General features: G+C 39.3%; 5 protein-coding genes across 6 annotated transcripts; 2 read left to right on the top strand and 3 right to left on the bottom strand.

Annotated features, from left to right (window-relative positions):
* The first annotated feature begins 430 nt into the window (after window positions 1-430).
* Window positions 431-4,581, top strand: LOC126790703 (protein OBERON 1). 2 transcript variants are annotated; one of them, XM_050517044.1, is made up of 5 exons: window positions 431-611; window positions 1,353-1,780; window positions 2,419-2,990; window positions 3,077-3,143; window positions 3,317-4,581. In XM_050517044.1, exons 2-5 carry the CDS (start codon window positions 1,399-1,401, stop codon window positions 3,751-3,753), a joined length of 1,458 nt encoding a protein of 485 aa, XP_050373001.1. In that variant the 5' UTR covers window positions 431-611; window positions 1,353-1,398; the 3' UTR covers window positions 3,754-4,581. The 2 variants fall into 2 exon arrangements, with proteins under 2 accessions (XP_050373001.1, XP_050373000.1); XM_050517043.1 differs by having other exon boundaries at window positions 1,347-1,780.
* A 1,459-nt stretch (window positions 4,582-6,040) lies between these two features.
* LOC126791410 (uncharacterized) lies at window positions 6,041-7,281 on the bottom strand. Its single transcript, XM_050517860.1, has one exon. It carries the CDS (start codon window positions 7,127-7,129, stop codon window positions 6,452-6,454), a length of 678 nt encoding a protein of 225 aa, XP_050373817.1. The 5' UTR covers window positions 7,130-7,281; the 3' UTR covers window positions 6,041-6,451.
* A 2,373-nt stretch (window positions 7,282-9,654) lies between these two features.
* LOC126791366 (uncharacterized) lies at window positions 9,655-13,057 on the bottom strand. The gene is made up of 6 exons (XM_050517811.1): window positions 12,934-13,057; window positions 12,760-12,865; window positions 12,032-12,076; window positions 11,719-11,827; window positions 10,616-10,925; window positions 9,655-10,156 (listed from the first exon to the last, which is right to left on the bottom strand). Exons 1-6 carry the CDS (start codon window positions 12,979-12,981, stop codon window positions 9,962-9,964), a joined length of 813 nt encoding a protein of 270 aa, XP_050373768.1. The 5' UTR covers window positions 12,982-13,057; the 3' UTR covers window positions 9,655-9,961.
* Window positions 13,058-14,342: 1,285 nt separating this feature from the next.
* LOC126791437 (pentatricopeptide repeat-containing protein At4g14820) lies at window positions 14,343-16,758 on the top strand. The gene is made up of 2 exons (XM_050517892.1): window positions 14,343-15,049; window positions 15,138-16,758. Exons 1-2 carry the CDS (start codon window positions 14,457-14,459, stop codon window positions 16,729-16,731), a joined length of 2,187 nt encoding a protein of 728 aa, XP_050373849.1. The 5' UTR covers window positions 14,343-14,456; the 3' UTR covers window positions 16,732-16,758.
* A 271-nt stretch (window positions 16,759-17,029) lies between these two features.
* LOC126792225 (uncharacterized) lies at window positions 17,030-18,512 on the bottom strand. Its single transcript, XM_050518690.1, has 3 exons — window positions 17,699-18,512; window positions 17,439-17,588; window positions 17,030-17,299 (listed from the first exon to the last, which is right to left on the bottom strand). The coding sequence occupies exons 1-3, from the start codon at window positions 18,443-18,445 to the stop codon at window positions 17,030-17,032; spliced, it is 1,167 nt and encodes a 388-aa protein (XP_050374647.1). The 5' UTR covers window positions 18,446-18,512.
* Between the last annotated feature and the right edge of the window lie 2,374 nt (window positions 18,513-20,886).

The following is a 20,886-nucleotide window of genomic DNA, read 5'->3' as shown; positions in this document are numbered from 1 at the left end:
CAACTGTATGGTTAGGAAAGGAGTGTCCGCTGTTGCTGGACAATCCCTCTCCGATGCCCAAGTAGATATCAATAGATGTCTAAGTAGTCGGTAGTAAAAAGTGTATAGTAAGAGTAGCATATCGAGGTTGAATGAAGTCCTTAAAAAGCCACTTGGAGGGATGCGGTCCTTTCTTGCCCTTGACCTAATCCTGTAAAACTGCCCTAGTCTCGGGCCTGGTCCATTTTTCCGGTGGGATCGATATGAGGCCACCACCTGCTGATATTGGGCTTAGTGGAGCGGGTCCATCGGGTCCAGCAGTGCTTTTGCCAAACAGTTGGATCGATAATGAAACGTAACACAGCATTATAAAGTGGGTTTATGAGAGTTGAGATACCAAAGTGCCTATTTTCTAAAAGCCGACAACTTTTTTTTCATCCTAAAAACCCAAGGAAGGAACGCAAATCTCCTGTGTCTTTCTCTCGTTCTCGCCTCAACCAGCCAAACACGCACTCGTGTGATGTCCTCCGACGACTCTGCCTCTGCTCACGGCGAACCCAGGCCTCTGCCGGCGTCTCTCTCTTGTACTCTCTCCCCCTCTGCCGACGTCTCTGTATCTCCCTCTCCATAAGGTAATTGAATTTAAATGAGTGAATGCGATTTTACGAGTGTAGGACTGATTTTAATTGAACTGGGTGATCAAAGATTGAATCTTTGATTGGGTAACTGTATTTATATTCGATCTGATTATGAAATAGGGCATGTTCTTGTGAAATAGTTCATACAGTAAGCTCTTTTGTGAAGAGTAGTATGTTATTAATGTAGATTACAGTGGAGAAAGACAGAGTTATTGATGGAAAGAGAAGTACAATTCAACTAGATTATGAGAACTTTGTAATATGATGTTAAACTATGCTCTTTTGTCACTTTCATTTGATTAGTTGACGTTATTTCTTTAAGATTGTTATGCAATGGGTGGATTTTACAACTTTATTGTGGTTTTCTTGATTTATTTTAGGTATTGAAAATATATATGTAATTATTTTTATCTACCATGTCGGAGCTGTGTTAGAAGATGGGTTTCAAGATTTGCCGTGTCGCTGCGTCTGACCGTGTCGCTGCGTCTGACCGTGTCGTGTCCCTGTGTCGGTGTCCGTGTAGGCCTGCAACATAGATCTTGATGCTTGAAACTAATGTTTAGACATGTTGATAGGATAATAGTTGGGTTCAAGATGGATGCCATTTTGTACTTATCCAATAACAAGTAGATCAATTTTCAGAAAAGGATGTATGATTGCTATATACTTTTATAACTGTACTTTCATTGTGAAGTTACATTGTAATCAGAATGAATCATTTTGGTGTAGGTACAGTTAAAAGTACAGTTTTATCACTAAATCATTTACTGACATATCAATAATGGAGACTGATCTTCACGAAGAAAGTGATGGAAGCACTCCTCGGACAAATGACTTGTCACTTAGGCGGGTTGCGCCCGATGAGTCTGGTGAAGGGTTGCCTTATGCTCCTATTAATTGGCCTAATCCTGGCGATATTTGGCGGTGGAGAGTGGGAAAGCGAGTTTCTGGATCTGGACACTATCTGGATAGGTACATTTATCTTCCAAAAAGTCTATGCAATGGCGGGCCGGCGAATCCAACCCCCCGTGTGAAACATGGTTTTGCAAGCAAGCTTGCAGTTGAACGATATCTCCAAACATCATTTCCCGGTTCGGACCTCGGTGCATTTTTTGCATCATTCTCCTGGAAGATCCCAGCCGAAATGTCACTGTTAGCGAATGGTCAGCCATCTCTCTCTTTTTTTTTTTTAGAATTTGTTCTTTTACGTCTTTAGTTATTATTCGTATATCTTTGGCATTTTTGTATAGATAAAGCTTTTTCTTCTCTGTCTTTGAAATGATTATGAATTGATACCTTTGTTTTCCTTTTGTTTCTTTATGTCTTTTCTGCTGGTGACCCCGACACTTATCCTATATGGAGCACACTCTTGTTAATTGTGATATTATATTTTACAAGACACACTTGTTTGACAATTTGGTTTTATTGAGTAGTTTGTGGAATATTTGTTGGCATCAGTTTTGGAGAAAGTAATGGTCTATGTATCGGCTCAAATTCTTCCACATTACTATAAGATGATCCTCAGTATTATTATACATACTGAACAACACATGTTGCTTACGCGCAGCAAATTTTAACTTTCATAGTGAAATAATATTCTTGAAAATGCTCTTTTTGTTAATCATAAGTTTACTGATAGACATCTAGTATGATTCTATGTGCCATAATGATTGTTGTACTTCTCATTTTCTTTAAGTAGCAACTACCTACTGCTTATCTAAAATGGCCTCATGTAGTAGTTTGGCTTAGAATTAGTTTTAGTTGTCTAACTATGTCCTTCGGATCTGTGGGGTATGTACAGGTGCTGTAAAGCTGAAGCATGTTCCAGCTGGTCCTCCTATTGCACCATGTGTTGAGATTGAAGACTCTGATTTTGAGTCCGACGTCTTGCGCTGTAAGGCCAGAAATAAGTTGTGCATCAGTTTGTTGGAAAAAGCTGAAAACTCACCTTTAGCATTCATGGAATGTGATATTTGCTGCAATGAAGCTAAGTTCTGTCGAGAGTGCTGCTGCATTCTTTGTTCGAAGCATGTAAATTTCTCTTGTGGAGGCTATGATTACATCAGATGTGAAGCAATGACAGGCGAGGCTGCTATATGTGGGCATGCTGCGCACATTGATTGTGCTCTCCGTTGCTACATGGCTGGCACTGTAGGAGGAAGCATTGCGTTGGATTCTGAATACTATTGCCGGCGCTGTGATGCAAGGACAGATCTGGTTCCACATGTAAAAAGGCTTTTACACACATGTGAATCCCTTGATTCTCGGGACAATATTGAGAAGATTTTAAATATTGGTATCTGCATGTTGCACAGTTCTGAGAAAACAAGTGCTAAGGAGTTGCTTAAACGTATTGAAGTGGTCGTTGCAAAGGTATAAAATAATAGCTTTAGGTTGTTAAGCCTTGTCCACATTTATAGTTAACGGCCAACAGTGTAACCGTTTCCTACATTTACCAGCTCAAATATGGGACTTCTCTTGAAGATATTTGGAAGCAGGAAGGAAATTTGTCAGCCATGCCCACCGGTATTTCTGCCTCCCCTAAGTTGAAAAAATTATATGTTATAATGATAATTGTTACTGTTTGAAATTAGCACCAATTATTTATGTCTATCGTACAATATACTCTCTCTCTCTCTCTCTCTCTCTCTCTGACCTCCTTTTCCCCTCCTCATGGACTACATTCATATAATATGCAGATGTCTGTCATCATGAAAGTACTGCCATGGAAATCACATCTTACCAGGAGGCCCCAAATGGTAAAACAAGCTCAGATTTGATGTCTGCATCTTTTGATTATCGCTCTGAGTCTCAAAGACTCGCAGAAGAGGTTGATCAGGTTCTGCATGCACTAAAAAACTCACAAGAGTCGGAATTTAAGATGGCTGAGGAAAAACTTCTTGCACAGAAGAACTATATTTGTAATCTGTATCAGCAACTTGAGAAAGAGAAGTCTGATTTGGCACGTCGCACATCAACCAACCCCGATGCTTTACTCAATATTGTATTGAGCAGGGTGAAGCAGATTAAAAGGGAAATTACAAATCTCAAGGAGATGGAAGCGATAGCTTCTGGATTCGGAAAGACTCCAAGAGCTGCCCTGAAGAAGCACTTCAACTTGGAAGTTGAGGAATGAAGTGGATGCTTGTCCCTATGGAACCTCATCACTTTTTTTCCGGAAACTTAACCTTCATCATTTGAACTCAATCATAAAGTTTTGTTGCAATTGTTCTGTCACCCTTGTGCGAGGCTTTATATGAATACTGTGGTGGAATGAGCCCCGCTGCGCGGTGATGAAACTTCATGCCCAGCAGCAGTACAGAGGAATGAAGTTCCTATTGAAGAGACAGAAAATTATCAGTGGTTTGTAAATGGTGAGCTCCCAAATGGTTTGTGTCATTTGTTGACAACTCAAGAACTACAAGAGAACAGACGGGATTGGGAAGACTAACTAGAGTGCATTGAAGGAGTGCGCAAGAATTTCTTGATTTGGGTTTCCCAACTATGCACGAGTAATCATCTTGTAAATGCTTCTCTGTTCAAAGCACCTGCAGCTGTGTTCTTGCATGCAACTTCCCAGTTTGTTGAGCAGTCGGTGTAACTAAAACACGTGTTTTCTTTGTTCTTTGGGTTCTGTGTCTATTGTCTGTCGTTTCCATCTAGGTCAGTTGCTGCCCGACTGGGAAGTTGGGAATTTTTTCCATTATAGTTTAGTTTGGAACAGGAGTTTGTACCTTCCTTTTGTATCTGGCATTCTGGCTATAGATGCGGAATTAGTTGGTTCTTTTATTTTTTTTTATTTTTTGAATGAATTAGTTGGTTCTTTAATATGGTCAGAAGGTAGATAGTGTAAGGTTTTTTCTGTAAATATATACAAAAAATGCAGGAACAGTTTCTTAAGATAAAAATGCATTAATCTCTAGCTTCTCCAGTAGTTGTGTTATGTTTTTTTCGATGGGGAAAAACCACAACTACTGGATTATGTTTGTTTATTATGTTCATTCATTTATCTTAACTTGAATATTGTAATATCCTGGCACTGCATCATGTGTTATCACTTGTCAATAAATTTGTTTGGTTCTTCACGCTTTGCTGCCAACAGGATGTACGAATACAATAGAAAGACAAGTTAATCATCATTTAATTACCAAAATCTATTACCTAGGCAAGAGTAAATGCAGTTAAAATTAGCTCAATAATGTGTTAGGATTACGGAAAAGATGATGACTAATTGGCTATTCGAATCCAAGTTTCCGGAAAGTATCCGATTTGCGTCTGCCGCCTACGGCATATACAGATTCACAGAGGCAGTAACACCAGGCTTCCTTCAGCCTTTTCTTTGAAGGTTTCAAAATAATATCTGCCACAATATGGCTTGCCATACCTGTGATTAGAGTGTGATATACAATAACTAGTCTGCAATTTGAATTCAACTGCACTGCTGCAGTCATCTAAGGCGAGATGGCAAGTGTGGAGTAAATGTGGAATTATATCTACTTTCTTTCAGCGTACTAACCAGCTGCCCCACTTGCTTCAGCAATTAGAAAATTGGCAAGTACATGTTGCTCATAACCTGCAGAAACCAATTTCAGAAGCTAGAGGAGAAGCTATTTCAATCCAATTTTCAGGCTCCATGAACACAAGTTACTTCAGGACAACCTCATCTGCTAAGGAATCAATTCTTTATAACCACAATCACATCAAGGAAGATCCAAGCTTTTTTACATTGAATCCTTTTTTGAGCTCCCATGCCCCGATTAAGTCAGTCTGACAAAAATCTGTCCACCTATTGCAAAAAATTCTAATCGAAAACATGTATCCTAGAGTCTTAGCACTTTTTCTCCCAACTCTTCTGAGCAAGTGAGACGATCAAGGACAGAATTTTTGCCAAGAAATAGAATTAGCAACTGACACACGTGAATCAAATGCAACAAGAATGATCAGCAAAGAGATATACAGTACCAGTCTCCCACATAAACATCCAGGGAAGGAAGAATATAGAGATCCTCACAAAAGAATGATCCACAAGAAAAATAGGAAAGAGTAAAAGTGCTGCATACCATATGGTCACATATCACTAGACTCTGAAGTGCTAAGAGATGGTCATTTGGGAGAAAACCATTTCGAGACCCACCAATTTGATCATTTAGAATCTTAGAGGTAACAGAAAGATTCAAAACTGAAAATCGTATTCTTGTAACCATATAAAGGGAATTGAGCCTCTGCAATTTTTTTTTCTCCACCAAATATTCTAAAGTTAGTTCGAAAGCAAGACATACAGTCAACTTAAAAAACAGAATCTCAATCACTGGATATAAGAAAGAACTCAGGCAATGCCAAAAATGATAACTTACACATCCTGATAGATTATGAAGTTTAGAACTATGTGGACTGAAGAGAACTAAAATATATAATGCATTATGAAAGGAACTTGTAAGCTCTATAAGTAGGTGAATGAATAAACTTTTCTGGTTGCTTGTTGTGTCATATCACACGCAGCAATGACACCATTAACATAAAGCACTGAGAAATTCCAAAGCACAAAGAAACAATTTGCCTAAAACAAGCTACACTCATCCGATCTAGCAGTGCCATCAAATTAAACACCAAGCATGAATATAATCAGCACAGGCGAAAAAAGCAGCCCTCAACCGGAAAAAAAAGGAGCATTGCAGCATAATTATCAAAGCCAACATTCCTTGATTGAACAAAAGCAGCAGCAGCATACAACAACTAGTTCCAAACTTAAGCTCTAGATCCAGCTCGATCAGAACAACTAACAACTTCTTAACTCGATAAAATTAAAACAAAAGAAAATGAACTTATGGTTATGATTACTGTACAAGCACAAGCCGATTTCCCATACCTCCTCCGAACCCCCCATTCCCATCTCCGCCCTCATTCTCCACCCCTTCCATCTTCGGCACCGTCACCACAAGCTCGCCGTCCACAAAAACCGCCCTGGCGAGCTCCGGCCTCGTCGACTCCGGCAGCCGGAACCTCCACATATCGAGCTCCAGCTCGTCCAGCGTCAGCTCCGCCGCGTCGCCGCTCTCCCGGACCACAATCTTGGTGACTCCGGGGTGGATTTCCACCGTGTGGGCCCTGACGTCGTGGCCGAAGACGGTCTCGGTCTCGGCGACGAAGCGGAAGCAGTCGGGGGTCTCCTCGATGAGGACGTCGGCGTCGGAGCGGAAGGGGAGCTCGAGGACGCGGCTGAAGACGTGGGGGAGGCGGCGGAGCTTCTTGTGGGTCAGGCCGAGGAGGGCCTCGGCTTCGGAAAGAGGGTTTCTTGGGTGGTATTGGATGGAGATGTTGCGCCTCTTGGGAATCGGATGAACCTTCATAGCTGGAGAAGAAGCTTGAGTGAGAGATGGGGGTAGCAAGATGAGAAGGAATAATAAGAAAAAGAAAGAAGGAGATTTGGGTGGTGGTGTGGAAAGTGAGGGGTGGAATTGGGTGGGAATCAAAATCGTGATTGGGTTGCTGTTTTCATTGGAAGAGAGAATCATAAAGGATCTAGAAATTCAATTGGGGGTTTTCTTGAGGGAATTTGTGGATCCGGAGAGGAAGCAAGATTGGTTGTTTTAATGGGGGAGAGATTCAAGTTTTTATGAAATCTCCTTCTTCTTTTTTTCTGGTAATCTCCTTCGTTTATCTCATAATTGCCTTTTTTGGGCCATTTATTGTGTTTTTTCTTCTTCTTTTTTAGAGCTTTTACTAGTTTGTCTCGCTCCTTTAGAGTTGGGTTTCAGAAGCTGTTTGTTGACAATAATATCGTTTGATATCCTTGGCGTTTCTTCTTAAGATGGAGGGCTTGCATCGCCCTTCTCTCTGTGTTTTTCTGGTTAAGGTTTGGATTCGATTTTTTTAAGTGTGTTCAAATTTGATTTATCGTCACTTTTGTATTATAAGTGCTTATAGAAAAAAAATTATCGTCACTTTTTGTATTATAATCACTCAAAAAAAACTATATATTATCAGTAAGTCGTGATATGGTTAGTTAAATAGTTTGACTAACAACGTTGAGATTATAGGTTCAAATTTTACTGACATATATAAGGGTGTGTAAGTTATTTAATACATTTTAACTATAAATATCAATGGTTGTGGTTACATAATATATATATATAATGAATGGAGAAAAAAAATTCATTAGAGTGCATTCATACTATTCTTATGACATCTTCAATTTTCAGAGCAAAAAAGAAATGGATAAGCTCATACCACTTTGTTGCATGCAATTATTGGTAAAAAGAACTCATAACTAACCAAAAAGGAGTTCACAAATCTATCACTGGATTCACTGCCTCCCATTATTTTTGCAAAAATATGTAATCTATATATCTATCACCTTGATCACAAATGATTCATTATAGTCATGATGGTCTTGAGATTTCAAACAAGTCAAGATATACAATAGAATACCAATCTCCCATCATTGTTTCTAATATACAACCAGCTGAGACGTAAGATCGAGCTCCCCACATTCTTAATGAGGAACTACGATTTAACAACCTCTAGACAATTTCCTAATCATAGAAAAGCATCACACTATTTCTTATCTCCATAAAAGCGTGTACGTTAAGGCTTTCATAGCAAATCTGCACAAGAGAAAAGAGTACGTGTTTACGGGGTAGCAAGATATGACTGTCGATGTATAACATACCAAACTTTGGTCATGGCTTTGCAAAGTGAAATAGTGATGGTTCCTCATGTGTCAAGTACGATCATAATAGGCAACATGATCCATTCTTATAATATGTTTTATCAATTGATGGTCTTAGTATTGCTAATTATTGGGTGTGACCTATTTACAATTTACTAATACCACCATAATACCTTTGCAGAGAATCGATCATATATGTTTTTTTTAACAGATCGATTATATATTTTGATGACCCGCGTTCAAACAAGAGTTGTTATAGTGTCAATAGTACCCCTAGCGGAAAGTGAGAAAAGAGTTGCTCGAACCTTATATACATATTGAAATGGTTTGTATACGTGTATTATATGTGTGTATTAATCCTATCATCTAATAAATGTGTTATTTAGGTTTATTTCGTGTTGACAAGTTGATTGATAGTTGACATGTATATTAAATGTGTCATGACAGGTTTAGGTGCCGTTATTTCTCAATCTAATTGTATGGGTTGACCGGGTTTTGTTACGATTCAAGTCAAAATTGATATTTGAAACTCTCATATTCGAAAACTTGAAATTAATTGGAGAGATGAGCTTCAATTGAAGTTTTTTTTTTTTTGCATAGTATTGTAATTTCATTTAACCCTCCTGATTATGATTTTCTAGCTACGCCACCAATCGAAGAGCATTGTTCGGAACCCCGAAAGGTTGCTAGGGTTCAAAGGGGAGAGATAGGCAAGTGAAATAAGCTTCATCTATCATTATTGTAATTCGGCCTAATAAATATTCCAAGGTTTCTTTTTTCTATTCACATCACATATTTTTTTTTTCTATATTTTTTTACGTACTAACGCCCTTAACACACCCGGTCTCATATACGCATTTACAACTCATATGCTTAACATTGTGAGTTAATCTAGCTAGCCAACTACATACATATGACGAGAAGAAATAAGTACCAATTAATCAACGAGGCAACAGTACATAAATTTTGGATAACCAATTTGGCGTATTAATATTGCATATTTTGGTTAGAGATACCTATCTTGATATTCTACATAAAAAGACAGAAGATGAAGCTTCGAAGACTCTTCTGGGAAGGGGAGAGTTACATCGTTTACTACTAAAGCAACAATCACAACTCAATGATCTCATTATCAAACATTACCTATACGAAGTTTGGCTTGAAGTTTTGTCTAGTGTTAGCTTGTGGAAAACGCGTGTGAGGTCCTGATGCCAGACGCTACTCGCTGCTCTTTTCATTGCAAATGCTTGGTGGTGTTTCACACAATTACATGCACCATTGAACATGTTTTGATTTCTTCCTTTTTCTTCTTCCTCAAATAATTCAAAGAAATGAAAACGAATAGAAGAAATGATTTTAACACAGGACTAGAGGATTAGTGTCATACTGAAGACTTTGGTGACCATGAAATTTGTTATAGCTGCAATATAATCACAATACTAGCTTTTCAGTAACCTTATTGAAGCACTCATCATAAGTGTTCGTAGAGCTTGGATATAAACCAACGACTGATGAAACAATAATTTCACAGCGATGCCTGATACTATTGTTATGATGGCAGATAGTCCGATACCCTTCATTGTAAAGGCTGTCAAGCTCATAAAACATTAGATAAAGTATTTCAAAATTTTATGCAGTGATCTTCTTCAGTAGTCGATCATAACCCAACTCACAGCTACTCATGTTGGAGATTTGATGAGTCTTCCTGTTGATACGAGCGACGCTTGTGCTGTGATCGTCTGCGGTTGCGAGCCTGTACTTTTGGGGAAACATTAGACTGACTGGATGTGTCTGGAAGTTGGAGCTCCTCCTGTGGTGATTGATAACCAAATATATCTTCAAAAGGGTCTGTCCCAACACTGGAGTTCATCTATAATAAGAACAGCCAGAGTAAGCACTTTATCATCATAAGCTATATAAAGTAGAAGCCACTTCCTCATATAATACAAACATATATACAAAGAAGGTTTCCAAACGCGTGAGTTCAAATGATCCCCCTATTATAGTACGGCTGATCTCAAATAAACGCAGACACGCACACCCACCTATATACTTTGGGAGTCAGGGATAATTGTTAATGGCGATTTCAGATGTTCTACCATATGAATACTGATATGCACAAACTATTTTAAGTATACATATTTTCTTAATAATGACATCACATCAAACACAATATTCTGCAAAAATTAGAATCCTTCTTCTTTGCTTCTGTCATGATTTTTTTAAAGTTGATTCCACAAAAGTAGTCTAAGCTCAATCTACTCTGATCCAGGAAACAAAAATCAAGCAAACTCATTAAGAAGATACATGATAGATTAGTCAGACTTACAGGAACTTGTCTCGGGTCAAAATTGATCTGTCTTTGGTTAGAGTCAGTCCGGATGCCACTTCGGGACTTGACATCATAGGAATTGTGATAGTCACCATGAGAAACACTGTCTGAATCAGTTTGGGAGTTACCGTAGGAGTCGCTATCATGTGTTCTTTGACCAAGGGAAACATTATCACTAAAGTAATTCCGATAACGCCACCTTATTTTCGGACGGCCTGAGGTCGAATCATCAAAAACCTCCTCACAAAAGAACTGCTTAGAGATAAGCTGCATCCTGTGGCGATCATTCTGATGTTTTGTAACCATTCTGTGATTTTAATCACAATTAGTCTAATAATTTAATTGGAGCAAGAGGACCTGTGAGTAGGAGCAGATATTGATCATTTAAAAAAAAAAAAAGCATTTCTTCATGCTTGGAAGGTAAGGAAAAAATGACAACGCTGTTGGAGGCGCAGAAATTTTTAAGTTTAAACTGCAGTGCAAGCAATGTTGCATGGAAAACTGAGTGCACTGTATCAGGCACTTTTCGGAACATACTAATTCATAACTGAAGACAGACAGCTGGTTTACTTAAAGATAACTTCATAAAGTCAGTAACAATGTAGCTTGGCGTCTCAACGTAGACAATTCAGTAGAAGAATGTAAGATTAATATGCCCATACATTACTTAACAAATTCAATTGCAATTGCTAGATTATAATTGGTCGTGAGCTAGTAGGATGACTATTGAATCTAGTCAATTTCCCAAGCAACTGCTCGTACCAAGCATGCTAACAGGCTATATCTGTGCCGCTTCCCTCTTTAAACTCATTGATTAGCACAATTTTTTTCAAACACTTTAGCTTGTTGCAACTCCAACTTATGTGTTACTTCACTTTAGACATGGTCACATGGGCCTGATATTTACTTTGTAACAAGTAAAAAAACAATGGAAAATTTTAGGTTTATCTAAAATATAAGTTCCTTCTAATTACAATTAATGTATCTTGGCTTAAATCAGCAGAATAACTATTCATAATTTCTAGAGGACAATCAGTTTATTTCACAATATTGCTCATGTGAAGATTCATCACAGATTATAAAAGAAGTACGTGACGTACATAGTTGCTAACTCTGCCTGTAACCGGCTCCCATCCAATGCAAGAATATGCTCAGCACATGAATCTAAGGCTTTAGAAAATGTCCACAGTCCAAACATAGCAGCAGCTCCTACAGATGGGTCAAACTTGATGCAAATGTGGAAACTGATAGATAACCAAGATCAAGACAATAGCACTGCTTGCCCTATAAAGTCCCATACAATAGAACAGTATTGGGATGAAGTGCAGATATGCTCATTAAATTTTAACAGAGAGCACAATATTTATAGCTTGATAGAATTGCGGGTGGGGGATGATTAGAGATTATTTTTACCTCCTGTAAGGTTCAGCTGGATCATCTTACTCAGCCTTGAAGTTGCTGCCACAAAGGATATATAAATGAGCAACATAAATTTTCCAGAAACATATTTAGCATATAATTAATCAACTCGCTGGCCAACTGAGCGGAAAGGAAAATCGGTATGAAACTAATCACCAGAAGGTAGTTAGGTTTATAAACAAGGGATGGTAAAGCGATGCAAGTCCTAAAACCCTGTAAAATCAAATTGCAGAACTGCCAACATTCTACTTAAACTTGTCAAAGAAAAGCCCAAAAGAGAAAGAGACGATAAATTAACAGCAGACCAGAACATCAGTCGAGTGCTTTGTTCTTCTACAGCTAACATAGTACACATATTTCAATAGATTGGGGTGCATAGTAGTGATAGTACTCTCGAGTTTAGAGACGTCAGCTATAAACATTTCCTGATAACAGCTTTAGACTACTAAACCATCACTAGTCGAAATTCTTTAATACCCACATTTCTCTAAGCAAGACCAAAGTAACTGAACATGACCCAAATTGAAGTGGGTTCCTAACTTCCATTTCCATTGACAAACAAAAGAGGGTTTTCATTTTTCAAGATTGTAATTGAAAATATTGATACCTATTAGAACCACCATTGCACAATTAGAAGCATAATAAAAATCAACGACATTCCAAAACATCAATCTCAGAAAATATACAATATTCTCAAAAATCACAGTGAAAATGAAAAAGACCTGTCCAGGTTACAACACCAGCAGCAAGACCTCCATATGTGAACGCCCTCACAGCCTTAGACTTGCAAGCTGCGAGAACCTTTGCCTCTTCAGGCGTCAACTTGGCCTGTGAGTTTAATGGATTTTAGTGAGAGATTAAAACATTGTTGCAATTTGAGTGAGTGGGGGGTTTACCTGTTTGGATTTGAGATTGTCTTCCATCTCAAACAAAACGTCACCCATTTCGTAATCGATGCAGCTTTCAGATCATTCACTGTGCTTGCGCTAATAGTTTGTGTTAAATGAAGTAATAATCTGCTTCCATTTCCTTTTGGATCAACTCATACCATATACACCGGCTACCTACTGGCTACCCACGGCTGCAATGACGTAGTATGGACTGGAAGACAAGGCCCATACCAAAGCCTCGGCCCAACACTAGTACATAATATCTTTCTGCTATGACCTCTCGGGACGGCAGTTCCACTTCTCAACAGAAAATCATGCATGCACGGACGTGTAATCCTAGTCAATAAAATATGTAGAATTAATACTCCAACATTTTTAATGTTATTGTGTGTCTGCTCGAGACTTTTGAGACTCATGTTACACTTACGTGTCAGTTTTCTAAGAATTTGGGTCATCACGGGACATGAATGTTGTACGTCTGCAATCTTTTATAGATAAGATTCTGTTGGGGAGTTTACTTTTAAGTTCTTTAGGTAGAGGAAGTGACTACGAAGCAAGAGCGAGATTAACTTTCAGGATTGTACTCAACGTACATGAGGCTATTTTATCTTGTAAGGTATGAATGCTCTCTTGTTATTATATTATTGACACTAATCTAAATGTTAGTCGCAACTTCAGTTTGTAAGGTCTGAATTACGCGGTAGTTGACACTAAATTTAGATATTAATGGGGCGTCAAATTCATAAATAAGATAATGAGATGAAACATATACGAGAATCCACACATGACAAAATCAGCTCCATTCCTCAAATCCACTTTTAGGAATTACATAACTTATACATGAAAATCAAGTGCCCAGAACAAACAGAAATGTACAGTGTACAAAAATCCTCTTTATAAAAATAAAAATAGAAATAATACCTATACAAAAATAATAATAATATGTTGAAGAAGAATTATCTACTAAATATTTTTTGTGTATCTTATTTTAATTAGTATCCCAGATTCATTAGGATTTTTGATGTAATGTTTATTCATATCTATCAATAAAATTAATATTATTTTTTTGAATATTGTTTCGTCTCTACTAATATAAAGTAAGCACCCTTAAAAAATCACCAAATTATGTTTTACTCAAAATATCTTTTTTATTAAACACAATTACATATAAGGATTTTTTTTAATCAAAACGAATAAACCTTCAAAAAAAACTTAAAACATGTAACAACATATAAAATTCACTTTATAAGATGATAAATGCGATAAATTAACACAGAGTCTAGTAATAATAATAAAAACAAAAGCAAAAAAAAACAAATTTGGACAAGAGATCGTTTCGGGGATAAGGTTGATAAACTTATAAAACACCCTGTGCTTCCCTCCATTTCTAGCACACTGCGCATTTAAACCAAACACCGCAACAAATCATACTTCTGAATTCTGATTTCCCAACCAATGCCGCCGCCATAACCCACCCCTGAGAAAACCCGCTTCTCTTCCCTTCCACTTCTCCACTTACCAAACACACAATGTCAACCCTACCCTGCACCACCCTATCCCTCCCCCATCCCCCAAACAACACCAGTTACACCACCACACCCACAACCCTCTTCAAATCCCTCTCCTCCTCCACCAACCTCTCCCACCTCAAACAACTCCACGCCCAAATCCTCAAATCCCACCCCGACCCCTCCCACTCTCTCCTCTCCAGACTCCTCCTCTCCTCCCTCCCTCTCTCCCCTTCCCTGCACTACCCCCTCTCCCTCTTCCACCAACTCCCCAATCCCCCTACCCACCTCTGCAACAAGCTCCTCCGCCACCTTTCCCGCTGCCGCCACCCCGAAAACGCCCTCTTTGTCTATGAGAAAATGAGGCAACAAGGCGTGTCTCTCGACCGCTTCAGCTTCCCGCCTTTGCTCAAGGCTGTGTCCAGAGTCTCGGCTCTGGCCGAGGGGGTCGAGATTCATGGGCTTGCCTGCAAGCTCGGGTTTGATTCCGACCCCTTCGTGCAGACGGTTTTGGTTCGAATGTATGCTGCTTGTGGGAAGGTTATGGATGCACGGTTGGTGTTCGATAAAATGCCTAGCCCGGATGTTGTTGCTTGGAATATTATTATTGATGGGTATGGTTTTAAATTCACAAATTTCAATGTTTCGGAAGCTTGAAAACGTTTCTCGAAGCGAATTTTGAGATGTGATATGTGCATACAGGTACTGTCAGAGTGGGCATTATGATATTGCGTTCAACCTCTTTGAGGAGATGAGGAATTCGGATGTGAAGCCGGATGAGATGATTCTTTCTACCATGCTTTCTGCCTGCGGCCGTGCCGGGAAGTTGAGTTATGGGAAAGCAATACACGAGTTCATTGAGGAGAATGATATTGTGGTCGACTCTCATATACTGAGTGCTCTTATCGCCATGTATGCTGGAAGTGGTTCTATGGATTTGGCTCAGAAGTTGTTTGAGAAGACGTCGGCGAGAAATTTTGTGGTTGCTACTGCTATGGTCTCTGGGTATTCGAAAGTAGGTCGGGTTGAAGATGCACGCAAGATTTTTGATCAAATTGTTCAGAAGGACTTGGTCTGTTGGAGTGCTATGATATCTGGCTATGCTGAAAGTGATCAACCTCAAGAGGCACTTAGATTATTTTCTGAAATGGAAGTTTCGGGATTAAGGCCTGAGCCAGTCACCATGTTGAGTGTCATTTCAGCCTGTGCTCATCTTGGTGCACTGGATCAAGCTATATGGGTTCATTTATATGTTGATAAGAATGGATTCGGTGGAGCTTTATCGATCAACAATGCTCTCATTGATATGTATGCGAAATGTGGAAGCTTGGAAAGAGCAAGAGGGGTATTTGAGAAAATGCCAAGAAGAAATGTGATATCTTGGACCACTATGATTAGTGCCTTTGCCATGCATGGCGATGCTAGTAACGCACTCAATTACTTCAGTCAAATGAAAATTGCCAATGTAGAGCCTAATGCGGTTACGTTTGTTGGAGTACTATATGCTTGTAGTCATGCAGGGTTAGTTGAGGAGGGTCGACAGATCTTTGCATCAATGGTGAATGAATTTAATATCAATCCTAAACACAAGCACTATGGTTGCATGGTTGACCTCTATGGCCGTGCAAATCTCTTGAGAGAAGCTCTCGAGGTTATAGAGACCATGCCCCTGGCACCAAATGTTGTCATTTGGGGATCTTTGATGGCAGCCTGTCAGATTCATGGTGAGATTGAATTAGGAGAATTTGCTGCAAAACAGGTTCTTGAGCTGGAACCTGATCATGATGGAGCCCTCGTCTTCTTGTCCAACATTTATGCAAAAGAAAGAAGATGGGAGGATGCGGCTATGGTGAGGAAAACAATGAAAAATAGTGGAATTTCAAAGCAGAGGGGATGCAGCAGGATAGAACTAAAGAATGAGGTACATGAGTTTTTAATGGCAGATAGAAGTCATGAACAAGCGGATCAGATCTATGAGAAGTTAAACGAGGTAGTTAGCGAGGTGAAGCAAGTTGGCTATAGTCCCAATACATGTAACGTTTTGGTTGATATAGAAGAGGAGGAAAAGAAGGAATTGATACTCTGGCATAGTGAGAAGTTGGCTCTTTCTTTTGGTTTGATAAGTTCAAAAAAAGATTCTTGCATTCGCATTGTCAAGAATCTCAGGATTTGCCAAGATTGCCATACTTTCATGAAGTTGGCTTCAAAGGTGTATGACAGAGAAATCATTGTCAGAGATAGGACCAGGTTTCACCATTTCAAACACGGTTACTGTTATTGTAAAGACTACTGGTAAATTGTATTCTTCATATGATCATATCAATGAATTTTACATGTGACTATCAAGTTAGACCAAGAAATTTGAGAAACAGGACCAAGGCACCACAGCAGATCTATAAGAGTAACCATGATACTAAACTATCTATCTAGATTCATATATTCATATAGGAATTGGTGACATTTTGAAAGATCCATAAGAAAGACGACTTAATCATTAAGCTAAACAGGTTCCGCGTACCAAAAAAGACATTAGAATCACATTTGGAGGCTTCTCACAAGATATGAGATCATGATATCTGATATATATTGATTCCTCAAGTTGGGATTTTGGTGTTATATTCAGCAGTGACTATAGTAGAGGGGAGCCAAAACTTCTGCTTAATCTTTCCAAGTGCTCTTGAAAGTTTATACTTCAAGAAAGAGACTACTGCTGAAACCAATTTTCGGCTGTCAGAAATAGAGCTCCGCCGGTACTCAAGCAGCCATGTATTGGGATCTAACTGCACTGCCGAGGCACCCCAATTTCTCTGTACCCAAGACGAGTTCTCCTTTCGAATCACATATCCAACCTTTCCATCCGACCACTATTCAAACACAAAAGAAGAAGAGGGGTTAAAGAAAAGTAGAACAGGTTTATGCATGAGTAGCATAACTTAGAAGCAAATCGATACACCTCTGTGAGGGTGAACATAAACGTTATACAGTGAAAATATTGAGCTTTACCTCCGTGACTCTGCCTGATAATATGGTGAAAGACCGAGACGAGAACCCAGTCGTGAGCAACCCTGCAGTCTGCAAAGGCCATCCCCATATGCTCACCTCCTCGATTGCAGATTTGAACAGTTTACAATGCGAGCTCAGAAGCAAACCATCCTAATTGATATCACATCACAAGTTTAGAATATAGCCAACAATCCCCAAAATGGGTTGTAGAAGATGAAAACAGTGAATCAAAGATTCAAATTTGTTTCATGAATAAGAACCTGAGTAATTTCCCAAAGAGAATTAGGGTAGCTGCAATTCGAAACCTTGCCAGGGACAAGACCCTGCATCTCTTTCTGCAAGAACTTCAACCTCCCATTTAAATCTTGCACAACCCATGATTTCTCACCAACACTTCTCACAATCTCAGCTGACAAAGCTGGCCTCAGAACAGCAGAACCCAAATTACAATAAACCCCGTAAATCACCTCATAAACCAAGCTTAAACCCAACACCAATTTCCACCAATCCCTCCCAAAACCCCATTTCCTCCTCTCCTCTTTCTCCACCACACTCTCCCCGAAGTCCAACCTCGCATGCGGCTTAAGATCCGGAGAAACTCGAAACCGAGGAGTGGTCGACACGGGGTTCGACAGAATCGAAGCGTCAAAGGAAATAGGTGTCTGTTCAACGCTATTTTTGGGACGATCGGGCCTCGAAGACGAGAACTTGGTCAGCGAGCTCTTCTGGACGCTAAAGGGCATCAAATCCAGAGTGGCATTGATGCTGTCTAAGCAGATATCGCAGTTGCAATTGGCGTCTTTTCTGCAACCCGGGTAGTAGCAGCTTTCGGATCGGTCTTCCTCCGCCGGAGTAGTGCCGGTGGTGCTTGAATTCACTGTGGATGATGAAGAAGAAGCCGAAGACGATGCAATGGTTGAAGGCGCAAGAAGGGGTTTCTTCATGGCTGCAAAATGGGTTGTTTGGGGTTTAGGAGAGATGGTCTGGTTGTTGTTTGATATGGTCATTTCTGGGGAGATGGGGAAGATGGGCTTTTAAAATTCGAATCTTCAACGGTCCTATAAGAATGGCAACGGTAATTGTTTGTAGAAAGTACTTGACGATATTACCCTTCTCTATAGATCGTTGGAGTGGGATTTACAGTTCCCTCTTCTGTTCGAGGGAAATATCTTTGGTCAGCAAGCAGGTATTGCCTTTTTTTGAGAGGAACAAAAAATTGATCTGTATGTAACATATCAAGCAAGATGAATGTTGGGCCATAAAAAATACGAGAGAGATCACCCAATAAGAATCAATCTTCTTTGATTCTCGAGAAACCCTAGACGCAATCATTGCGATTGATTATGGGGGATAGGTACTTGCTAAATAGATCGACACTCCAATTCAAGAAGGATAAAACAAAATCTAATATTACTTGTTCACCGTTGTCACTCATGATTGTTCGATGATCGGATCCCCCTCCATGTCTCTACGTTTGTTGATTTATAGACGTCTTTTTTTGTGTGCTTACTTCACGTTGTAATAGAGGAGTGTTTGCACGTCCAAGGGACGAATTATATTATATCTTGTGGGTTGTGTTTCAATTAATTGTCTCGTGGACTGTGTTTCAATTTACTATCATTTAACGTTCACATAACAAATCAGTTAACGCCTTTGTGGAGGTCTTAATATCAAAAGCATGTCATATACATAATAACAAAGTAATTATGACAAACTTATAAATAATGCAATAATTTTTATTCGTAAATAAGCAAGTTTTTCATTCACTTCCCTTTCGGCATTGCTTTGGATTTGGCTATATATATATATATATATATCTAATAGTGAAATGTATGATTTTGCTCTTTCTATTGGTGGGCTCTCTTTGCTTTTGGACCTTAGTTCCTGAACTATAGAGATGCTGCATGCATGCTTTCGTTTGGCTAATAAGTCCAATTGTTAAGTTTATTGGGCGCCAGACCTAGATCAGTATCTCCCGCGTGCCATGTCTGCCTTTTAGTGGCGAGTCCTTGGACTCGTTCCATGGTCTCAACCTCCTCGGGGGTAGAATGAAACTTTGTGCCGCTGGTTTTTTTTTTTTTCAATGGTAGCATCTTCGAAAGGTTGTGTTTCACTTTACCACTAAGGACATAATTGTTATCTTATGTCATATTGTCCTCTTTCAAAGATGTCGCTCTCTTTATAAAGCAAATGAAGTTGTCGTTATTGCACTTTTTGCTAATCTGTGCTCGTTAAAATGCATAGGTATCGTACGATGTCTTGATAATATTTTGGGAGGTTGTTATAATTTGTATTCTACGGTTTCATTAATGGCAACAATGTGAGAGCTGCCGTTACTAGTTCTCTTGTTAAAAAAAAAGTACTTGGTGGCACATATTAATACTTGCATCAGACTGACATGATGAAACTTGCATAGATGATTATTTGATAATATTTAAAACAATTAAATTATTGATTTTATTTTTGAGTGGTGGACATAACTGCCACACACCTGGCCGATAAGATTCAACTATAAGCTAATTTATCTAGAAGAAAACCGCTCCAAAAAAACACTATATACCAAAATTGCCAGCATATATGCAGAGGCAACTCCCCCCATTATATTGGCAACAAGAAATAACCGACAATAATATAGTCCTTAGAAAAGACACTGTAATTATAGCTTGTTCCACGACATGACTAATAGTACCACCATATATAACAATTCAAATCCCTCACTCAAAGACGAAGGACAACTAACCACCCCTACCTAATAAAACTCTAACCCTCGCTCAAAGAGGAGGGACAACAAGACCCTACCCTAACAAGACCAGACCTAAAAGAAAAGACAAAATGGAAAACAAAATCCAAACTTGGCCCCAACGAGAGCCCAAACCCCATCCTAGATCCATTGGACCTCTAAATGTAGTCATGGTCAGACCCAAGAGAATCCTAGCACCTTTAACTGTAGTCCGCCGTCCCGGTTAATGCCTATCGTCTTACTTGAGAGCTTGGTCGTCTACCATCAACACCCATGATCGCACAACACTCCATGATCCACCCATCCTCCATGATCTGTACTAAGATGTAAAGAAAAACCCAACCCATATCGATACAGACAGGACCACACCTCAACAATGAACCCCTTACCGTGCACCATCCACCACACCACCGCCATGATAGGCCGACCTCTCTGCTTTGACGACTTACCTCTTTGCTAGAGCAAACGCAAGATAACTTGAAACCACTAGTAGCCTATCGGTCCTCCTAAGCAGGGGTGGCCCGGAGGGTGTGCCAACCGTGTGGTTGCACAAGGCCTCCAATATTTTTTTCTTTTTGGTATATATATTTACTAAACCAATAGATATATATATATATATATATGCACATGTTGTAGGAGAATTACTCTCTGTAATCTTTCGGTGTATCTTGTCCTAATTAGTATAAGTTAGTCTAGTTAAGGAAGGAT

Source organism: Argentina anserina, chromosome 4, assembly GCF_933775445.1.
Source record: "Argentina anserina chromosome 4, drPotAnse1.1, whole genome shotgun sequence".
In the NCBI taxonomy this organism is placed as follows: Eukaryota; Viridiplantae; Streptophyta; class Magnoliopsida; order Rosales; family Rosaceae; genus Argentina; species Argentina anserina.
Note: the sequence above shows the minus strand (reverse complement) of the source record. Positions and strands in the feature narration are given on the sequence as shown.

Excerpts from the sequence above, each read along its gene's own strand:
- LOC126790703 (XM_050517044.1), top strand. The coding sequence starts at position 1,399 with ATGGAGACTGATCTTCACGAAGAAAGTGATGGAAGCACTCCTCGGACA. Across the intron at positions 1,781-2,418 it reads AATGTCACTGTTAGCGAATG|GTGCTGTAAAGCTGAAGCAT; the intron begins GTCAGCCATCTC and ends GGGTATGTACAG. Across the intron at positions 2,991-3,076 it reads TTGAAGTGGTCGTTGCAAAG|CTCAAATATGGGACTTCTCT; the intron begins GTATAAAATAAT and ends TACATTTACCAG.
- LOC126791410 (XM_050517860.1), bottom strand. The coding sequence starts at position 7,129 with ATGATTCTCTCTTCCAATGAAAACAGCAACCCAATCACGATTTTGATT.
- LOC126791366 (XM_050517811.1), bottom strand. The coding sequence starts at position 12,981 with ATGGGTGACGTTTTGTTTGAGATGGAAGACAATCTCAAATCCAAACAG. Across the intron at positions 12,077-12,759 it reads TGGTGTTGTAACCTGGACAG|CAACTTCAAGGCTGAGTAAG; the intron begins GTCTTTTTCATT and ends CCTTTGTGGCAG. Across the intron at positions 10,926-11,718 it reads CAGGCAGAGTTAGCAACTAT|AATGGTTACAAAACATCAGA; the intron begins GTACGTCACGTA and ends TTAAAATCACAG.
- LOC126791437 (XM_050517892.1), top strand. The coding sequence starts at position 14,457 with ATGTCAACCCTACCCTGCACCACCCTATCCCTCCCCCATCCCCCAAAC. Across the intron at positions 15,050-15,137 it reads TGGAATATTATTATTGATGG|GTACTGTCAGAGTGGGCATT; the intron begins GTATGGTTTTAA and ends ATGTGCATACAG.
- LOC126792225 (XM_050518690.1), bottom strand. The coding sequence starts at position 18,445 with ATGACCATATCAAACAACAACCAGACCATCTCTCCTAAACCCCAAACA. Across the intron at positions 17,589-17,698 it reads CTCTTTGGGAAATTACTCAG|GATGGTTTGCTTCTGAGCTC; the intron begins GTTCTTATTCAT and ends GATATCAATTAG. Across the intron at positions 17,300-17,438 it reads TATCAGGCAGAGTCACGGAG|TGGTCGGATGGAAAGGTTGG; the intron begins GTAAAGCTCAAT and ends GTGTTTGAATAG.